Source organism: Octodon degus, unplaced genomic scaffold (genome assembly GCF_000260255.1).
Source record: "Octodon degus isolate 3935 unplaced genomic scaffold, OctDeg1.0 scaffold00018, whole genome shotgun sequence".
NCBI lineage: Eukaryota > Metazoa > Chordata > Mammalia > Rodentia > Octodontidae > Octodon > Octodon degus.
Genome location: NW_004524594.1, coordinates 3072986 through 3090022, shown reverse-complemented (window position 1 = coordinate 3090022; position 17037 = coordinate 3072986). Strand labels below are relative to the sequence as shown.

At 59.5% G+C, this 17037-nt stretch overlaps 1 protein-coding gene across 2 annotated transcripts; it reads right to left on the bottom strand.

The window, feature by feature from the left end:
* Nucleotides 1–1138: 1138 nt before the first annotated feature.
* On the bottom strand, nucleotides 1139–11842 carry Tp53i11 (tumor protein p53 inducible protein 11). 2 transcript variants are annotated; one of them, XM_004627018.2, is made up of 8 exons: nucleotides 11568–11842; nucleotides 3413–3483; nucleotides 2972–3126; nucleotides 2615–2673; nucleotides 2379–2427; nucleotides 2035–2131; nucleotides 1581–1682; nucleotides 1139–1477 (listed from the first exon to the last, which is right to left on the bottom strand). In XM_004627018.2, the coding sequence occupies exons 3-8, from the start codon at nucleotides 3098–3100 to the stop codon at nucleotides 1344–1346; spliced, it is 570 nt and encodes a 189-aa protein (XP_004627075.1). In that variant the 5' UTR covers nucleotides 3101–3126; nucleotides 3413–3483; nucleotides 11568–11842; the 3' UTR covers nucleotides 1139–1343. The 2 variants fall into 2 exon arrangements, with proteins under 2 accessions (XP_004627075.1, XP_023566375.1); XM_023710607.1 differs by lacking the exon at nucleotides 11568–11842 and adding an exon at nucleotides 10964–11076.
* Between the last annotated feature and the right edge of the window lie 5195 nt (nucleotides 11843–17037).

The window sequence follows — 17037 nt, the reverse complement described above, 5'->3', positions numbered from 1 at the left end:
ATAGTGACCGTGAATAAAGATGGTCCTGACTCGGGAGTGAGGCAGCCCAAGCAGGGGCGGAAGCTGGACAGCACTGGGCGCCGGGGTAGGGGATGCTGGCCAGGGTACCCCAAGCCCAGCAGACACAGGGTGCCCTGTCCCATCTGCTGCCTTCCTGGGCACCTATTCTCCCCGACCACACATCTGCCAGACATGGTGTGGCCCCTACCCCAGCTGTACAGCAGCTTTCAAGTGATGTCTGGGAAGCCCAGGGCAGTTGTGGCTCCAGAGGCTGAGGTGGCAACACCCTCCTGCCCACAGCAGGTGTGGGATTGGCCATCTCAGCCATGCCACCCTGGAAATTACCAGCATGCCCAGCGGTAGCCCTGTCACCCCCCTGTGAAGTGGCTGGGCCTCAAGCCCTGGCATAGCAGCAGGTGGGGCTTTGGCCACAGGCAGGCAGTGGCTTCTGCCTACCCAGGGGCTTGGCAGAGGGCAGTGAGGCTCCAGGGACAAGTCAAGAGTGGAATGCAGGCGAGTCTCCAGGGCTGCCTGGCCCCCACTGGGCCTCTCCTTAGCTGTGTGAGGGGAGGAACCACCTCTCTGCCGGACATGCACATGTCACTGGCTACAGGATGGGACAGTCTCCTGACCCCCATCTTGGAGAAGGGGTGGTGACAGGTGGTTGGCTGAATCACTTGTTTGTGCCTGTGTGAACTACAGATGGGAGCCGGGCCTTAGAGGATGAGCCAGGGTGAGAAAATACAACTGCTTTTCTTCCTCACCTCCAAATCCACCCATCACCCGTCAGTGCCCCCTGCCGCTGTCTGTGTGTCCCTTCACAGGGTGGGGTGGGGCAGGAAGTCTGCCTGTGCACCTGCCTCCAGAAAGGTCCAGGGAGACGCCAACTCCAGGTGTAGGAAGGGCGTGTGCTTGGAGCAGCAGCTGTGGCTGCAGGGGAGGCGGGTGTCAGGGTCACATTCTGGGGTTGTATAGAGGGCAGCTTTGCGGGGAGGTGCTGGGGGTGGGGCTCTGCAGGCTCTCCCAAGAGAGGAGGGCTTCCTAGCTGAAGAAGGGGGGGCCCTTGGCTCAGCCCACATCCCAGGAGACTGGTCTTCGGTCAGGACCTTGCAGGGCATATCTACTCCACACGAGGAAGTGGGGTACAGCCTGTCTCCTCAACCGGCCTGCCAGACTGGAAGCCCAGGATGCTACAGCCCCAGGAGAGGGCTCAGGAGGGAAGGGGCTCCCCTGCCTGCCTAGGAGCACTGTGGCCGGCTGAGAGAGGGGTTGCCTTCCAGGAGTCGAGGGGGAACAGACGCCCCGAAGCTGAGCCAGCCCAGCATGCGCGGGTCCCGGCCCCACTAGACTTTCTTGGGCTTCCGGCCAACTTGGTAATAGTAGTAAATGCTGATGGCCACGAAGAGTAGGCGGCTGGCCAGGAGCACCAGGATCCCCAGTGACACCAGGCCCGTCTCAGCCAGCGTGGCAGTGACTACTGTGAGAGAAAGGCCAGGAGGGGACGGGTCAGGGAGAGGCTCTGCATCTGGGGCCCTGCTCCTATGCCCTCACCCTCCCTCAGGTTCCACCCCAGGACTCACCCACAAACTGGACCCCGAAGTAGCAGGCTTCCGTGAGCAGTGTCCACCGGATGATGACCTTCTCAGCCGTGTAGAGTGCATTCCACATGATCAGGGAGATGCCTGCGTGGGGACAGGGCTGAGGGACAGCCTGGTCCCCTGACCTGGGCCTCCTTACGTGGCCCATGCTCCTGAGGCAGGGCCTCTCCCCTCCCTGGGACGAGGTCTCTGCATCAGCAGAAATGGGCAGCCAAGCTCTGGCTCTCCCCTGGGCTGAGGTCCCGGGACTCAAGCCACTGCCTGGCCACTGGGACACAGCCCCACACTCAGCCTGGTGACAGAAAGCTGCCGCCCACGGCCCCCAGGTGGCAGCAGACACCCAGCAGTCGCCTGAGAGACAGGGATGGAGATGGGGAAAGGGCTCAGGCGGAGGAGGACCTGTGTCCCCTCACTGCCCAGGCCCCCCAGTACTCACTGAGCAGGGCACCCCCATACAGGCGGATTGGGGTCTTGCTGGTGACCTCGGCTCCATCGAAGACAGCATCGTAGAGCTGGTCAGGGAAGGCCAGGGCCTGCACACAGCAGGGGGCTGGAGGCTGGGCTCAGTGGTGTGGACACCTCCTTACACCCCTCCCCCAGAGCCACAGCAGGGACCCCGAGGCAGCCCGGAGCAGGACAGTCACCTCTGCCCCAGGACAGAGGAGTGAAGTTCCCAGTGCCAGGAATCGGGCCACAGATAGTGACCACTGGGTGATCCTGGGCTGGGGCCCGTCCCACCGGTCCCAGGTCCCATGGGCTGGGGCTGGGGCAGAGCCTCACCATGAACGCAATGCCAGAGAACAGCACTGCAGACACGAACTGCCAGACCCTGCGGAGGGGGGAGGGATGTAGAGGGAGGTCACTGCCAGGCCCTTCCAGCCTGGAAACAGCCCCTCGTGTGCCCAGGACAGCCAGTCTAGGGGAGATGACAACACCGTGGAATCCAAAGTGAGGTCCCTCTGCCCCCCTACAACCAAGCCTCATCCCCCAAAAGCAAGACCCAGCTCAGGGCTCACCTGAGCCCCAGGGGTTCCCGGACAGCAAACTTGATCTCGTTGCCCAGGACCTGGCTGATCTGTGGACACAGGGAAGGTCAGAGGCCACCGGAAGGATAGCAGCTCCCAGCATCACCAGGGACCTGCCCAGGTGACCAAGAAAGAGCTCAGCGTCTGCCAGATGTGGGCTGTGAAGCCTGTTGCTGCCACCTGCCTGTGTGGCCTCGAGAACGGGACTTAGCTTGCCTGAACCTCAATGTCCTCATCTGTAAAATGGGCACACTGCAGCACCTACAACTCCGGGGCAGCAAAGTTAAGCAGCTAGTGCCGCACAAGCAGCTCCCTGCTCACCTGGCCTGCTGTCACCGTGGGACCCACCTTGGAGCGGTGCACCTCGCCGTCATCATCCTCCCCGCCCACACCTAAGATCTTTCGAGTCTTCAGGCGGCTCACAAGATCTGTCTGGCTGTGCTTCTTCATGAGAGGCGGGGGCTGCTTGGCCGCCATTGCGTCCTGGAGCCTGAGCAGAGGGGCTGGGGAGACAGGGCCGGGCCCAGGTTACAAGGATGGACACTTCAGCCAGTCCTGGACCAGCAGAGCCCACTGCACACGGGTCTGGGATCTGCTTAGTGATCCCCTTGCCCACCAAACCCACCTCCCCAATCCTCCAGGACCCTAGGAAGAGGCAGGGCTCCGGCAGCCTGAGCACGTTAAGCCCCAGCCTCGCCCCATCTCTGCCAGCAGCAGCCACCCTGCCCGTCCTGGCCTGCCAGAGTATTCTACCACCTTCAGATGCCAGGGCCAGTCCTGGGCACCTACCACAAACCAGGTGTGTGCAGGGTTCTGGCACAGAGCAGAAGGGGGCGGGTCCTGGCCCACAGCCACACAATCTGCAAAGAAAGACAGGCTCGGTGTGGGTCAGGGCTCCTCGTCACCATCCCACCCATTCCAGACCCTGGGAGGCAGAGCGAGGACCTCCGCGCCCGCCCCACAGCTCAGGAGCTGTTGGGGCCCCTCCAGGGGACCCGCCACACACACCCAGCCATCCCAGCCTCTGAGCCCCAGCAGGCTGCGGAGGACAGCTGCACAATCACGCCTACTAGTTTGGAACTTTTTTATTCTTTGTATGTTGGGGGAGAGACCCAGTCCCTTCTCACTGAGTTCTCTGCCCTGCCCAGCCCTGCCCAGCCCAGCCCAGTTTTTAATTTTTGAGATTGGGTCTCACTAAGTTGTCCTGGCTAGGCTTGTGACCTGCCTGCCTCAGCCTCCCAGAGTCCTGGGGTTACAGGCATACCTTGTGCCTGTCAGTTCTTCGAATAAGCAGCCAAACAGACACCAGAATCCCACCCAGGGGCCCACAAACAGTGGCTCGGGACACAAGACACAGGGGCAGGTGTCACAGCTCAGGTTTGGCAAGGACGGCAGCTGTCGACTGTCAGGGAGTACATGTGGCCCTCCTCAGCCCCTGGCTTCGCTCCTCATCTATAAGACCAGGTACTGTTCGTGTCCCCTTCCCCTGCAGCCTGGGCCAGGCCTAGCGGCACACAGAGGGACTCAGCATCACCATGGGGCCCGTTGTGAGGAGCCAGGGTCAACCACAGTGCCCAAGTCACTGTCCCCAGACCTCGGCCATTTGCCCCCACCCTCCCAGATCCAAGCAGAAACTGTGGTTAGCCAGCATCTCTGAACCTGATGGCAGGCCAGGCTGCCTGTAAGGCTCACCAAGCTGCAGTCCCCTGACCTGTCCCTCAGATGTCACACCCTTCCTCTTGCATTTTCTTTCTTTTTTTCCCCCCTCTGTCTTTTTGAGACTGGGTTTCACCATGCAGCCCAGGCTGGTCTTGAACTCACAATGATCCTCCTGTCTTGGCCTCCCAAGGGATCACAGTGTGCGTCACCACTCATGGCCTCCGGCCTCTTCCTTAACATAGACAGCCCAAGTGACTCTTGCGTGTGCTGTTGTGTAGCTGTGTACATCTGGGCTAGCACCTCTGAGACAGGGCAAGTTTATCATCCCCAAATGCCCACCCTCTCCCATGCTCGCCTCCCAACCCCTGCTGGCAGCCTGGGGGTGTTCTGGGTCACCACAGCTGCTTTGGTTTCCTCAAATATGTTTTTGTTTTTAATTTGATGGAACTGGGGATTGAACTCAGGTCCCTGCGCTTGCCAGAGAAGCGCTTATTCCACTGAGCCATCTCCCCGGCCCCCTGGTTTCCTCAAATATGATACAGAAATGGAATTGTCAGGGTTGGCCTGATAGCTCAGCAGACTAAAGCACCTGCTTAGGTCGAGTGCAGCAGGTAGGGTTTGATCCCCGGTGTGTCATGCCGGCCCTGCCTGCAGGGTGTGCTAAGACAGCGATTGAGACTGGGTGTGGTGGCACACACCTGTAATCCCAGCACTTGGGAGGCTGAAAACAGAAGGATCACTAGGAGTCCAATCTACATAGTGAGACCCTGTAGATCCTGTGGACCCTGCTCTAAATACAGGAAGGAAAGAAGGAAGGAAGGAAGGAAGGAAGGAAGGAAGGAAGGAAGGAAGGAAGGAAGGAAGGAAGGAAATGGAACTGTCAAGTATAGGGCCTTCGCCACAGCTTCTCCACTCAGCACCACACCTCTGAGATCTGTCCAGGCTTCAGGGCTCAGTGACCTGCTCTGATGGATCTATTTTGCAGTACTGGGCATTGAACCCAGGGCCTTTACACTGAGCTCAAACTTGTGATCCTCCTGCCTCAGCCTCCCTGAGTGTTGGGATTACAGCCTTGCACCACCACACCGAGCCTTGGGCCTGTCAGTTCTTAAATCAAAATAAACATACCATAACAGAGAATGTCATCACGGACACTTCAGGGCCACACTAAGTCACTAAATTATCTGGCCCAGGCTCAAATTCACCATCCTGCCCCAACTGCTCAGAGTTCGTGGGCGTCACCACCCCTGAAGGCTCAGCCTTTGTTTTCACCCTTTCTTTTCTCACTGGGTAGTTGACAGCTTAGTCCAGACCTCCTCTTCTTAGCTGGGGTCTGGGGGGGCACTTCAATCTTTCCTTGCCTCGGTTTCCCCCGCTTGAAGTTGACAAAAGAAGTGGAGCTAACTCAAAGGGATATTGTGACAGCCAGAGAGCCCTGGTCTCAGCTTCCACCTAGGGACAGGGGCTACAAGAAGGCCAAGAGTAGGGGTGTCCGGGTGGGTGCCCAGGGCTGCTGCTTGCCCCCGGGGCCGAGCCTCTCCTTCCCAAGTGGTGCGCTCAGATGGCTGGACCTGGCTGCACTCACTGGCATCTCTGGCTGGGCCCGAGCACATAGCAGGTGCTCTGGTGGTGCAGAGAAGGAGCAGTGGCCTCCCTGACCCCGGCTGTGGGAAGACAGGTGCGGGCCCGAGGGACGGGTCCAACAGGGCAAGACACCGAGGCCAACAGGGCCGGGTCTGCCCAGGCCGTCCAGAAGCTGGTGGTGGGGGCAGGCAGAGCTGAGCCCCTCTCTGGCCGGCTCACCACCAGGGCTCAGACAGCTTTGAACAAACTGCATCACTTCCAGGCTCAGGGCAGCCTGGACACAATAGGGAGAAGGCTACCTGGGGCCACTGGGCCACCCGCCCTACAGCATAGACCAGGGCTTCCACGGCTTCTGTCCCGGTGGAATGATGCTGAGGAGGAGCTGTATTTTTCAGGCCAAGCTGGGACGCCAGAGAGCAGGGACACCCCAGGAGCCAACTGCTCAACCCCCTGCTGTGACCTCAAAAGACATCTCCATGTAGCTCCCAGAGACAGGGAGGCAGAGCCTCATCCTGCAGGTGAGGCAGGCCGGGAGGCAGGGACCCATGAGGAGTGCCGAGTCTGCAGAGGATGCCCAGCAGGGCTAAGTTCTCCTCCTTAATACTGGGAAAATTTGGGCTCAGAGCCACTCTTTCCCTGCACTGCTCTGTGACCTCAGGAAAATCACTTAACCTCTCTGAGCCCACACATCGCCTCTGTGAAAGACCACGGCTTGTACTCAGCTCACAGCTCTGTGATTTGGAGTAATGAGACCAGCTGTGAGGGGCGGGCTCCCAGTATGTTCCCCAGGAAGGACTGTGGTCAGTGACATAAACAGGTGCCTGCCAAGCTGGACTCCAGGCAGCTGTGGAGCCTGACAGGCTGGGCATCGCTCCCTCACAGATCCTGAGGACTTCCCCCAGGTCCCCATCCTTCCAGGAAGCCTGGTTTCCATAGAAACGAAGGGAGACTGTGGCCGGAAGGAGCAGCTTAGGAGCCTCGGTGGGAGGGAGGGAGGCAGGCAGGCACTAGGCACGGAGCCACCACCAGCCACCAGCTGCAAGCGTCCCGGTGACTCAGGGGGTCAATGTGCTGAGCACCTCCGCCAGGGGCCACTTCTGTTCCAAAGTGGGCTGATTACACAGGTGGCAACTGTCCCTCCCCAGCTGGTGGCAACATCTGCCTCCAACTCCCTACATCTGTCTCAGGGCTGGAGGGGGGAGCCGTGCACATGCACACGCCAGAGGTCTCTGTGTGACCTCCACCTAAGAGATGGGCTTGCTTACCCCCACTTTACAGCTAAGAAAACTGAGGCCCAGTGACTCACTCCAGTGTACCAACCAAGTCAACTGAGAAGAGTGCTTCAAGTGGGTGTCTTGGGAGGGGCTGGTGTGTGTGTGTGCATGCGCACCTGTATGCACGTGTGTGGGGTGGTGGAGGAGGGAAAGGAGCGACTCCTTGGTGAACGTGACCTTTCCATCTTATCCATCTCACCCCTGCAGCCCCAGTAAGCGCAGCCCTGGGGTCTGGGCCCAGGTGGTGGCCTTGGCAAGGGCTGCAGCTCAGGCCCATTGTTCTGTTATCAGAGGGAACAGAATAACCGGAAGTGGGTCTGGGCCAGGCAGTGCCCAGCAGAGGGGGCCGCAGCGAGGGGGGACAGGAAAGCCTGGCAGAGTGGGGGTCATAAGGCGCCTGAGCATGGAGTCCAAGGCTCTAGACCTACATGTACACCCCAGCGGGGCCCGCCGCCATAGGCTGTCACTCTAGAAGGCCATGTCCGGTTCACACATATCCTAGCCAGGGCCTGGGGGCCCAACCTGCTGTCCAGGACCCCAATCGCCAAGTGAGGGAGGGACCCCGAGAGGTCACAGGTCCCAGCGTGCTGCCCAACTGCAGCCAGAAGCCCCCACAGCTGCCTCTGGGGACAGGCCAGCGAGGTGGGTGCTGCGGCCCATCCAGGATGCTGCAGACAGCCAGGTGACAAAGGACAGCTGACAGGGTGGGAGAGGACACAGTCAAGGCCCACCCTTGGGAGGGTACTGCAAAGTCAGGAAAGCTTTCCAGCCTTGCTTCTAAGTACATCCAAGAACGTGAGCCCGGGAGGTGGGAGCGCAGGGCTTGTCCTGGACTCAGCGCTTCAGGATAGTAGCGGCCGCCCCCAGGCTCTGGGTCACTAGCCAGGCAAGGCCAGTCTTCTGGGCTCAGTGTCCTTGTTTAAAAATGTAGGGTGTGGTCTCCAGTCCCGGGGCTCTAACCTCTGAACCCCTCTGGCCACCTGCGCAGGCCCCATGTCCAGCCACTCTGTCCCCTGCCCACCCCCACCCCGACAGTGCTGTCCCTTCCGTTCTCTTCCTTGTGATATGCAGAAAACAAAAGAAAAGCCCAACTTTTCTCACAAGCTTCTCCAAAGCTCAACCCCACCCCACCCCCATCCCTGCTGAGCAGAAGAAGGAGGACAGGGTGGGACACCCTGAGTTTCCATACCAAAAGTCACCCACAGGGCCTTTCCTATCCCGACTCACTCAAAAGCGGCAGGCGCATGGAGATTTCCTGTCTTTTTCAATCCAGCCTTCCCCTCAGCCCAGTGACCATCTCAGGGCCCTCAAGGGACATTCTGGATGCTGGATCCCATGGGGACAGGGCTTCTGGGAGAAGCAGCAGCAGCAGCACCTCACCTCCCCTGCATCCCGCCTCTGTGCTGGCCAGGAGAGGGGACAGGGAATTTCCTTGAGGAGACGCTCTGCCAAGTTGTGCCAATTATTTTAGAAGGATTTTTTTTTTTGGGGGGGGGCGGCTCAGGATACCTAAATGCATGTCTGGGAAGACATGAGGATCTGGGGATCGAACCCCAGAATCTTGACCCTGACTACTTTGCTTAAGCAGGCACTTAAACAAGTGAGCTAATGGGCAGGACCCCTGTGCCAATTATTTTAGAAGCCAGTGATGAGCTGTCTTCTGACCACACCTAGAGACAACTAGAAGAGTCACTGTGCTTTTCCAAGGCCAAGGTGGGCCACCACCCCAGTCTGGGACTGAGCATCTCCCCCACATTTAGGCTCTGGCTTGGTGGCTAAATGATCAGATGACCACTCAGAAGGGCACTGCTTACCTCCTGGGTCTACCCCCATCCACTGTGCGTCTCAGCACCTCAGTGCTGTCTCTGTGTCTCAGTTTGTATATCTGTTAAGTGGGTATGATAATGACACCTCACGATGAGCCAGATACACAAACGAGCTGTATAGTAAACGCCCAATGACAATGTTGCTACTGGCTTTGTCAAAGCAAGAGATGAGACGTGCTTGCCTCAGTTTCCCCTGGGCCAAACCAGCTTCTGAGCCAATCACCTTCTGGGAAGTCTGTGCCCGTGCAGAATGGACTGTTTAGAAGGGAATGGCCACAGGAAAGAGGTGTCAGGAGCACACAGGGCGGGCCTGGGAGATCTGGAACCCTCAGGACACAGCCTGGGCCATTGCCCTGCAGGTCCCAGGGGAGGTCTGGCCTTGGGGGGCATGGCCAGCATGGGGTTGAGCAGCCAGATCCAGAGTCCCAGGAAAGCATGGTAGGCTAGAAGTCAGAACCACACTCCTGGGCTGTCATGGGTGATAGGTGTCCTGAGTGTCACTTCCATGTCTGTGAAATGGGAGGATTCCACTCCGTTGCCAGCCGTGTATTGGGTCACTTCCCCTCCCCCTTTTCTACCCTGTGGCCCAGGCCCTTTGCACAAGCCATTCTGCAGCACTTCGCCTTCCTACAGCTCCACGCATAGCTGGCTCCCTCAAAGCTTTAGCTCAAAGTTGCCTCCAAAGCCTACCTGATAGCCGTAATGTGGCAGCCCCCTTTCTGGCCCCCAACACTCCACACTCCCCTCCTCTATCAGTACACTACATAATTTGCTTGCTAGCTACTTATTTGCCTCTCTCTCAGTCCCTGTGTAGCGGCCTGGGGACAAGAGATTGTCTAAGTGCCTAGAAAGGGGCTGGCACATTGCTCAAGAACTTATTTTGGGGGTAGTGCTCCCCAGTATTTTGCTCCATTGGTAAAACTAAAGCACAACTCAAGATTAGTGGGTGAATACAGGGAGGGGTTCATCCCACCTCTCCCATCCTCATGGGGGCACCCTTTGTCGCAGAGGGGAACCGTGAAAACCTGGAGTGGGACAAACTGGGGGTGGGGGGTCCTCCAGCCTCTGCAGCAGAGGACGGTCTCAGTGGGTCGGACAGTAGACCAGCAGGAGGGGCCGGCCACCTTTGCAAATCCTCTTGCAGGCTGAGGGCAGAAGAGAAGCCATAGCAGCTGGGTCTTGGGGCGCTCTGGCCAAGGAGATCCTTGGGGGTCAGGGAGGGGGTGCATTTCACGGAAGAGACAATGGAGAGCGCGAGGTGTTCTTGCTTTCTAAACCCCAAACCTTCCTCTCCTTCCCTGCAGCTAAGGGACAAGCAGCGACCCCTCCTGGGTTTTCTTTCACCAAAGCGACCCCAGCATTTATGGGATCCACGGGCCCTTGGTCGCCGCCCCCTCCCCGCAGGCCACCAGTGGGGATCCCTGGGCTACGGTTTGGGCGCTCATCTTGCCGCCCCGGGACTTCTACCCGCAGGCCAGAAAGTTTGTCTAAAAGAGAAACCAAACAGGAAGCGCGGGCGGTGGGGCTAGGGAGGCCTTGGCCATCTGCGCAAGGTTTGGGGCAGCCCTGGGTTCTCGGCCTCCCCGCCTCCTACCCCCGCCTGAGGCGCTCGGCGAAGAAATCCTTGGCCCCTGGACGGCGAGGAGGCAGCAAGAGCGCGCGACTGGGTGGGGGCGACGGAAGGGAGCGAAGGGAGCGGACCCCAGCAAGGCCGGCCGGGGGCGATCTGACCATTCCTCAGCCGCGCCCCCCGGGTGGGCGCTGGCGTTTCCGCGCGCTGCTCCGGCCCTAAGCCACCCTGCGCCATGCCCACGGCCCCACGCGGCTACCTTTCCGCTGATCGAGCGGCTCGAGGAGATGGGGGTCGTCGCGCTGCACCTGCGCCTCCTGCCCAACCCAGGCTGGGGTTCAGGCGCGGCCCGCCCTCTGCCACCTCCCTTCCAGCCCCGGCACTCAGGTCGCGCCGGGCCTGCCCCTCCCCCTCCGAGCTCTCTTACCTCTCGGCTCTAGACACTCCCCCACTTTCTGATCCTGGGGCTCCTCCAGCCTGGCCGCCGCCCCCACACCAGGAGGTCAGGCCAGACTTGGAGGCGGTGGAAACTCCGCCACCGCCTCACTCTGTGGCCCAGCGGGGGCGCAGCCCCGGGAACTCGCAAGTTTGCACCGCGCGCTCCTCAGACCGGGAAACAAAGGCGGGAGGGGGTGCGGCAGGAGAGGGGGAGGGGACCGAGAACCGAGCGCCGGCGGCGGAGACCCCGGCCGGCCAGAGCAAACTACTTCAGGCTGTTTCTCTTCAGCGCCGAAACAGAGCGCGCGAGCCCGAGGGACAATAAACAGTCCCCAAGGAAGAAGGTGGTGGAGGCAGAAGCCTGGACAGAGGAAACGGAGTCAGGGGATCGAGGCGCGCAAGGGGCAGCTGACGGCGTCCCGCGCGGCCAGAAGCTCCCGCAGGTGCTCTCCTGTTTTGGCGCCCGGCTGCGAGCGCGGGGACCCCGCTGTCCCCACGGCCGGAGGAGTCCACGGGCTGCGTGCGCAGCGCAGGCAGTGCTGGCAGCGGCGGGGAAGTGCGAGGCGTGCGGTGGCGCCGGGGCGCGGACTTACGTTCCCGGCGCGGAAGTCACCGAGCTCTCGGGGTTGACGGCAGTGCTGGGCGGACCTGCGGCCCTCAGCGCCTCACATCGCGCCGCCGCACCGGGCGGCCAGGGCAGGGCAGGGAGGGCTGGACTCCTGCGCCTCCGGGCTCGCCCGAGTCTGGCCCGCAGGTCCCTCCTCTAGTTCGGTGCGCAAGCCAATGGCGCACCGTCCCCTCCCACGCGCCGGGCTGCCTCGCCCCAGAGGTGGCCGCCGGGGCGGGCGCAGAGGGGCTGGGGGACTGCGAGCCCAGAGCTCCGGCCGAGGTTTTCCTGGAGCCGCCTACGGGAGGCGCAGCCTCGCGCCGGAAGCACTTGGGACCCGAGCCTGGGACAGAAAGGGACACCCTGGAGCCCTCCCTGGGAGCACTTTCTTGGCAAGTTCCTCAGACAGCGCCCCTCTACCGGAACTATCAACACCCCACGAATTGGCAGATCACCCTGTCTTTAATAACCTGGCCTAGGCCATGTCTACAACGGAAGGGACAGCTTTGGTCGGTAGCGACAGCTGAGTGTGAAATAATGCGATTGTGACAATGGTCACCGTTTGCTGAGCCCCTACTTGGTGCTGGATGTGGAGAGCTTAAGGAAATACGAGTGTGGACTCATTTGTGAGCACTACAACCTAGGAGGTCAATAAGATTAGTCTCATTTTACAGTGTTCATTAACATTTGATTTCATTTGCTTGGGGCCCACCCTCCATCCATGACACCCAAATTATAAGAGCCTGCCACACCACCTCTTGTCTCCACCCTAAAATCTAACCACACCAATGCTGACATAGCTGTAATAATTTGAACTATCACTGGGCTGATTTTATCTGGTGCTCCTGCCACTGGTGGGCACAGCTGCCAGCCTTTTATCTCTGTACCTGCTGTTGGGGTGTGACTGGGGTTGGGGGCTCAGAGGCTCTCCAGGCTCCCATAAACACCCTTGTCAGATTCCAGGCTTCAGTCAGTCCCATGCGGCTAAAAATTTGCATGCTTTCTTTGCCACTACTGGGATCTTGTCACCTGGTCTGATGGCAGCCACAGTGGCCCTGGAGGGGGCTGGGCAGAGGGAAGAGGAAAGCAGGGCTGAGGATGACATGCTCCATTTCACAAGGTGAGGAAACAATGGGGAGGAGGCTCAGCAACCAGATGGGCCTGGGCCTGAGCCTGGGCCTGGGTCTGCACCAGTTCCCCCAGGGTTAAGGAGCAGGCCCGGTACAGCTGCCTGGTTCCAAGCCTGCCTCTGCCTGTGCCTATTAGGGACCATGCAGCCTCTGGCAAGCAGGTTGCCAAACCTCTCCACATCCTGTTTCCTCATCTACAAAGTGAGGGTGGCGTGCCATAGGAAGCCCCTACTGTTGTTGGGAGATCTCGCAGTTAACAGCCACAGCCCAGGCTCATGGAACACAAACTCCACGCCAGGCCCCGGAGTTGGAGTGCCCGGCAGACTTCCCAGGCCCTGGCTGAGCTGACCTGGCAAGGTGCTTTGAAGGAAGTGGGAGCAATGCCTGGCTCCCCTTGAGCACTCAATGACTGTCCCCCAACCTGATTACTAAAGTGACCAAGCTCACATCCCACTGAGCCAACAGCTCTACTCACAGCCCAGCACCTGACTGGTGAGAACAGTGACTGAGTTAGTTCACAGTATGTGCGCTTCAGGCCAAGGGGAGGGATTTCGGAGACAGCAGCAGGAAGCTCCCTGTCACTAACAGCATGAAAGCAGAAGCCAGAGAGGGATTCACAACCACCATGGCATCGGGTGTGTGCAGACTTGAGCCCTGGAGTGTGCACCCTGGTGTGGGTTTCCAGGCCCACTGGTAGGAAGCTGGAGCATGGATCAGGCCAAGGTGCTGGGTGCTGGGTGCTGGGTGCTGGGTGCTGGGATGGAACAGGACATTGTCCATCAAGGGCTCCTGGCTTCCTGGGAGACAGTTAGGCATCTACCAATTCAAGAGCTGCAAGGGAAACAGCTCACAGTGACAGATGGTGGCCTTGGGGGACCAAGGACATTGCATCAAGACACCTGGAGTTCAAAGGTTATGCACACCAGGTTCTACCACCGCCTGAGTCTCCTTCCTTTAGTTTCCTTCATCAACTCCTCCCTGACTTCTGCTTGCTTGCTGCTAGGAATGGAGTGCTCACTACCACCACGGCAGCCTCTTCCATGTTGGAAAAAATACTTGGGAGCTAGGGAGCAAGTGAGACCCTCCCTTGCACACTGGGCACCCAGTGAAGCCTCCTGATCTCTTTCGTGCAGGCTTCTCTACAGTGAGCTAAAGAGCAGGCCTCACCCTGAGCCTCTAGGCTACGTCTTCCCGCCAGGCACAGTACGAGAGCTAGCCTCCCTAGCTGCATGCTGACAACCAGGAGTCCTGGCTATTTGCAGAGAAAGAACAGTAATAGAGGCCTGGTGTGGTGGCCCACAGCTGTAGATCCAGCACTTCAGGAAGCTGAGGTAGGATTGCAAGCACAAATCAAGCCTGGGCAATTTAGTGACTAAACAAGACCTTGTATCAGAAAATGTAAAGGGCTGGGGATGCAACTTGGAGCAAAAGCCCTGGGTTTAATCTCCAGTTTCATTTTTAAAAAAGAAGAACATTAAGAGGGCAAGACAGAGGGCTGGGACATCAGCTGTGTTCCTCTCTTGCTGTGTGACCCTCTGCTGCCCCTGGAAAATGGAATTGGAGAAATACCTGCCTTGCGCAGCTTGCGAGAGTCAAGTGAGGTGATTTGATAAAAAGGCTTGCAAACTGGAAGCGAAGATTCCTGTTCTTCCAGGCAGCTGCTGAAAGCCCCAGGTGTGGGGGTGGGGCAGGTGTGGAGCCAGCAGGCGGAGGTCAGGCCCCACCAGCCACCTACGCCAGCGCCAGTGGGGACCAGCTGCCACTCCATCTGTCTCAGGCTCCCTTGCCGGGGTGGTAGCGCCTCCTCGAGCCCTGGCGTGATGGAGTGTCATGCGCAGGCTGTGTGTCTATGCTTCTGAAGGTGGGTGTGAGGAGTGGGAGCCAGGGAGGGACAAGGACTGCCAGCGTAGGTGGCCAGAACCACTTGTGGATTGGGAATCCCAGAGGGAGGAGGAGGAGGAGGATGGGACTGGATTTCAGACACGTGCTTAGCATCACATGGAGGAGAGAGTCTGGGGGAACAGCTGGCCAGCGCCTCCCTGTGGACTCAGATCTCAGCCAGGACCCTCTCTCCAGGCACAGGGTCTCCACAGACAGGAGGAAGATGTTTTCAGAGGTGTTTTGTGGTTTGGCCCTTGGATTTGGGGCTGGCAGACCTGGATCCAAATCCTGGTTATGGGATTTTGCTTCATTAAGCCTCAGTTTCCTTATCTGTGAAATGGGCTGACCTTGCAGATCTTAGTAGTAGTTTACAGAGGGGTTCCCTAGTTGTTGAGGCCATTATGAGCTCACCCAGAAGGAGGGGCATGGAAAGCTCTGGGCACTGCTGCTAGAGGGTGATTCTGGGGTTGGGGCTGTCAAACCAGGGGAGATGGCTGGTGCGACAAGCACCATCTTGGCCCGGGTAGAAGCAGCCACCTCTGGGGACACAGAGTCAGGCAGAGGATGGGGCTTTTCTGACTCCTTCCAGGTCCCAGTCTGCTGCCACTGCCACCCCCGCCCTCCACTTCCTTTCTGCTGAAGCTGTAGGGAGTCCCCTGGGTCTTCCCCTCCTGTAGTCCTGAGCTCTGCTCGGTTTGGAGGACCCCAGGCGGACTCCCCTCACAGCTGCCTCCCTCCCGCTACCCTGGAGAGACTGACCCAACCTCTTCCTCCTCCCACACCTCCCTGGGTGACTCATCCCCACCAGGCTCGTGGATGTAGCTGCTCTGAGACCAAGGAGTGTCACTCAGCTCCTTACCTGTGGGAAAGAGAACTATTGGGGAAGGGGCACAAGCAGGGAGGTCAGGTCTTCCCAGAGGAGGAGTAGGGGGTGTCTAGCCCAGGACCGACCCTCTCCCAATTCCTGTGGGGCACTAGGCCATCTCAGGTTGAGTGGCAAGGCCCTGAGCCTCTGCTAACAAGGTCTGGGGACTTTGGAAAATTGCATGGCCTTTCTGAGCCCCAAGACACTCATCCGTCACATGGAAAGAGGGCAGTCATGCTGACACGCAGTAGTGGGGCTGGAATGCAGCGGACAGGTGCCTGCGCCGTGGGCTCCTCCTGACTCACTGAAATCCGGGATGAGAATGGTGGGGGAGGAGAGTGTGTAGCTGTCTACAGGGAAAGCCTCATCCCCAGCTGGGGGAGGAGCCGTGGGAACCTCACACCCAAAGCTCAGGGTCCATTCGGCCAGCAGCCCACTGGACACCCTCTGGGCTGCAGAGTCCCACCCAGACTAGGGCCAAGCTGAAGACCTCCCGTGCTGGGCAGCCTGGTTTCACACCAGGGGCGCTTTCATGCCTGTGGCCCAGCTAGGTGCTTTCCAATCTTGAATGTTATTTAACCTTAGTAAGGCTGGTATCGTTCTGAGTGCCATTTTATAGGCCTGGAAACTGAGTTCTGCTGAGTTCCATGCCTTGATTCAGGTCACAGACCCCTGGAGACAGGGACCCTGACAGTCCTGCCCGCAGCCACAGGTGGTCCTCGATCTCTGGTTGATGGGGACTGGGGCTGCTGGCCGCTGCCCACTGTGGTTGTGGATTTGGCAGGGGAAGTCACCTGCCAGCCTAGGACCCAGGGAAACAGGAGCCAGCCAGAGTGTCCCTTTCAAGTGGCTGGAGGGAGCTGCTCTAGTCCAAGCTCGGAGCAGAGTTTGTGGTGCGACCTGTGTGCCCGCCAGCTGTCCAAGGGAGTGTGATAAAAGCCGGCATTAAGAACCTTTGCTTTAGAGTTTGCAATCAGATCCCTTGGGTTCTGGGGGACGCAGCGTCGTCTTTCCCATACCCCGGACAGCGCGCTGGAGGCGGGGGCGGGGCGTCTGTCCCTCCAACTGCCCCTGCGCAGATCCACACGCCGATCCACACACGCGAGCGCAGCCAAGGCGCCTCGGGTTATTAATACTTGCGGGGCGGCTGCCGAGGCGGATCGCAGTGACAAAGGCGGCCACTCCCGCGCGCGCCGCAGGCCGCCTTACGCCTTACGTAATTGCTAGGAGCCGAGCGAGCGCGCACAGGCTGGGTGAAGGGTGGGCTGGGGCAACGAGGTGCGCGCACCAACTGGGCTGTACCCCACGGCCCAAGTGAGTGCAGGGTCTTGGCAGGCAGAGCCTCAGTCTCCAGGGATCCCCTTCCCCCGCTCCCCATTCTCACCCTGCACGGGGGAGGAAGGGAGGATCAATGCCACATGTAATGCAGGAGTTTGGGTGCCCACTGCAACATCCGCAGATCAGACTCACGGTAGACTCTGCAGGATGGCCTATTCTTCAGATGGGAAACAGGCTCAGGGCTGGCTTTCTGCACCAGGATTTCATTTTATTCCTCCCCTCTCCTCTCCTCTCCTCTCCTC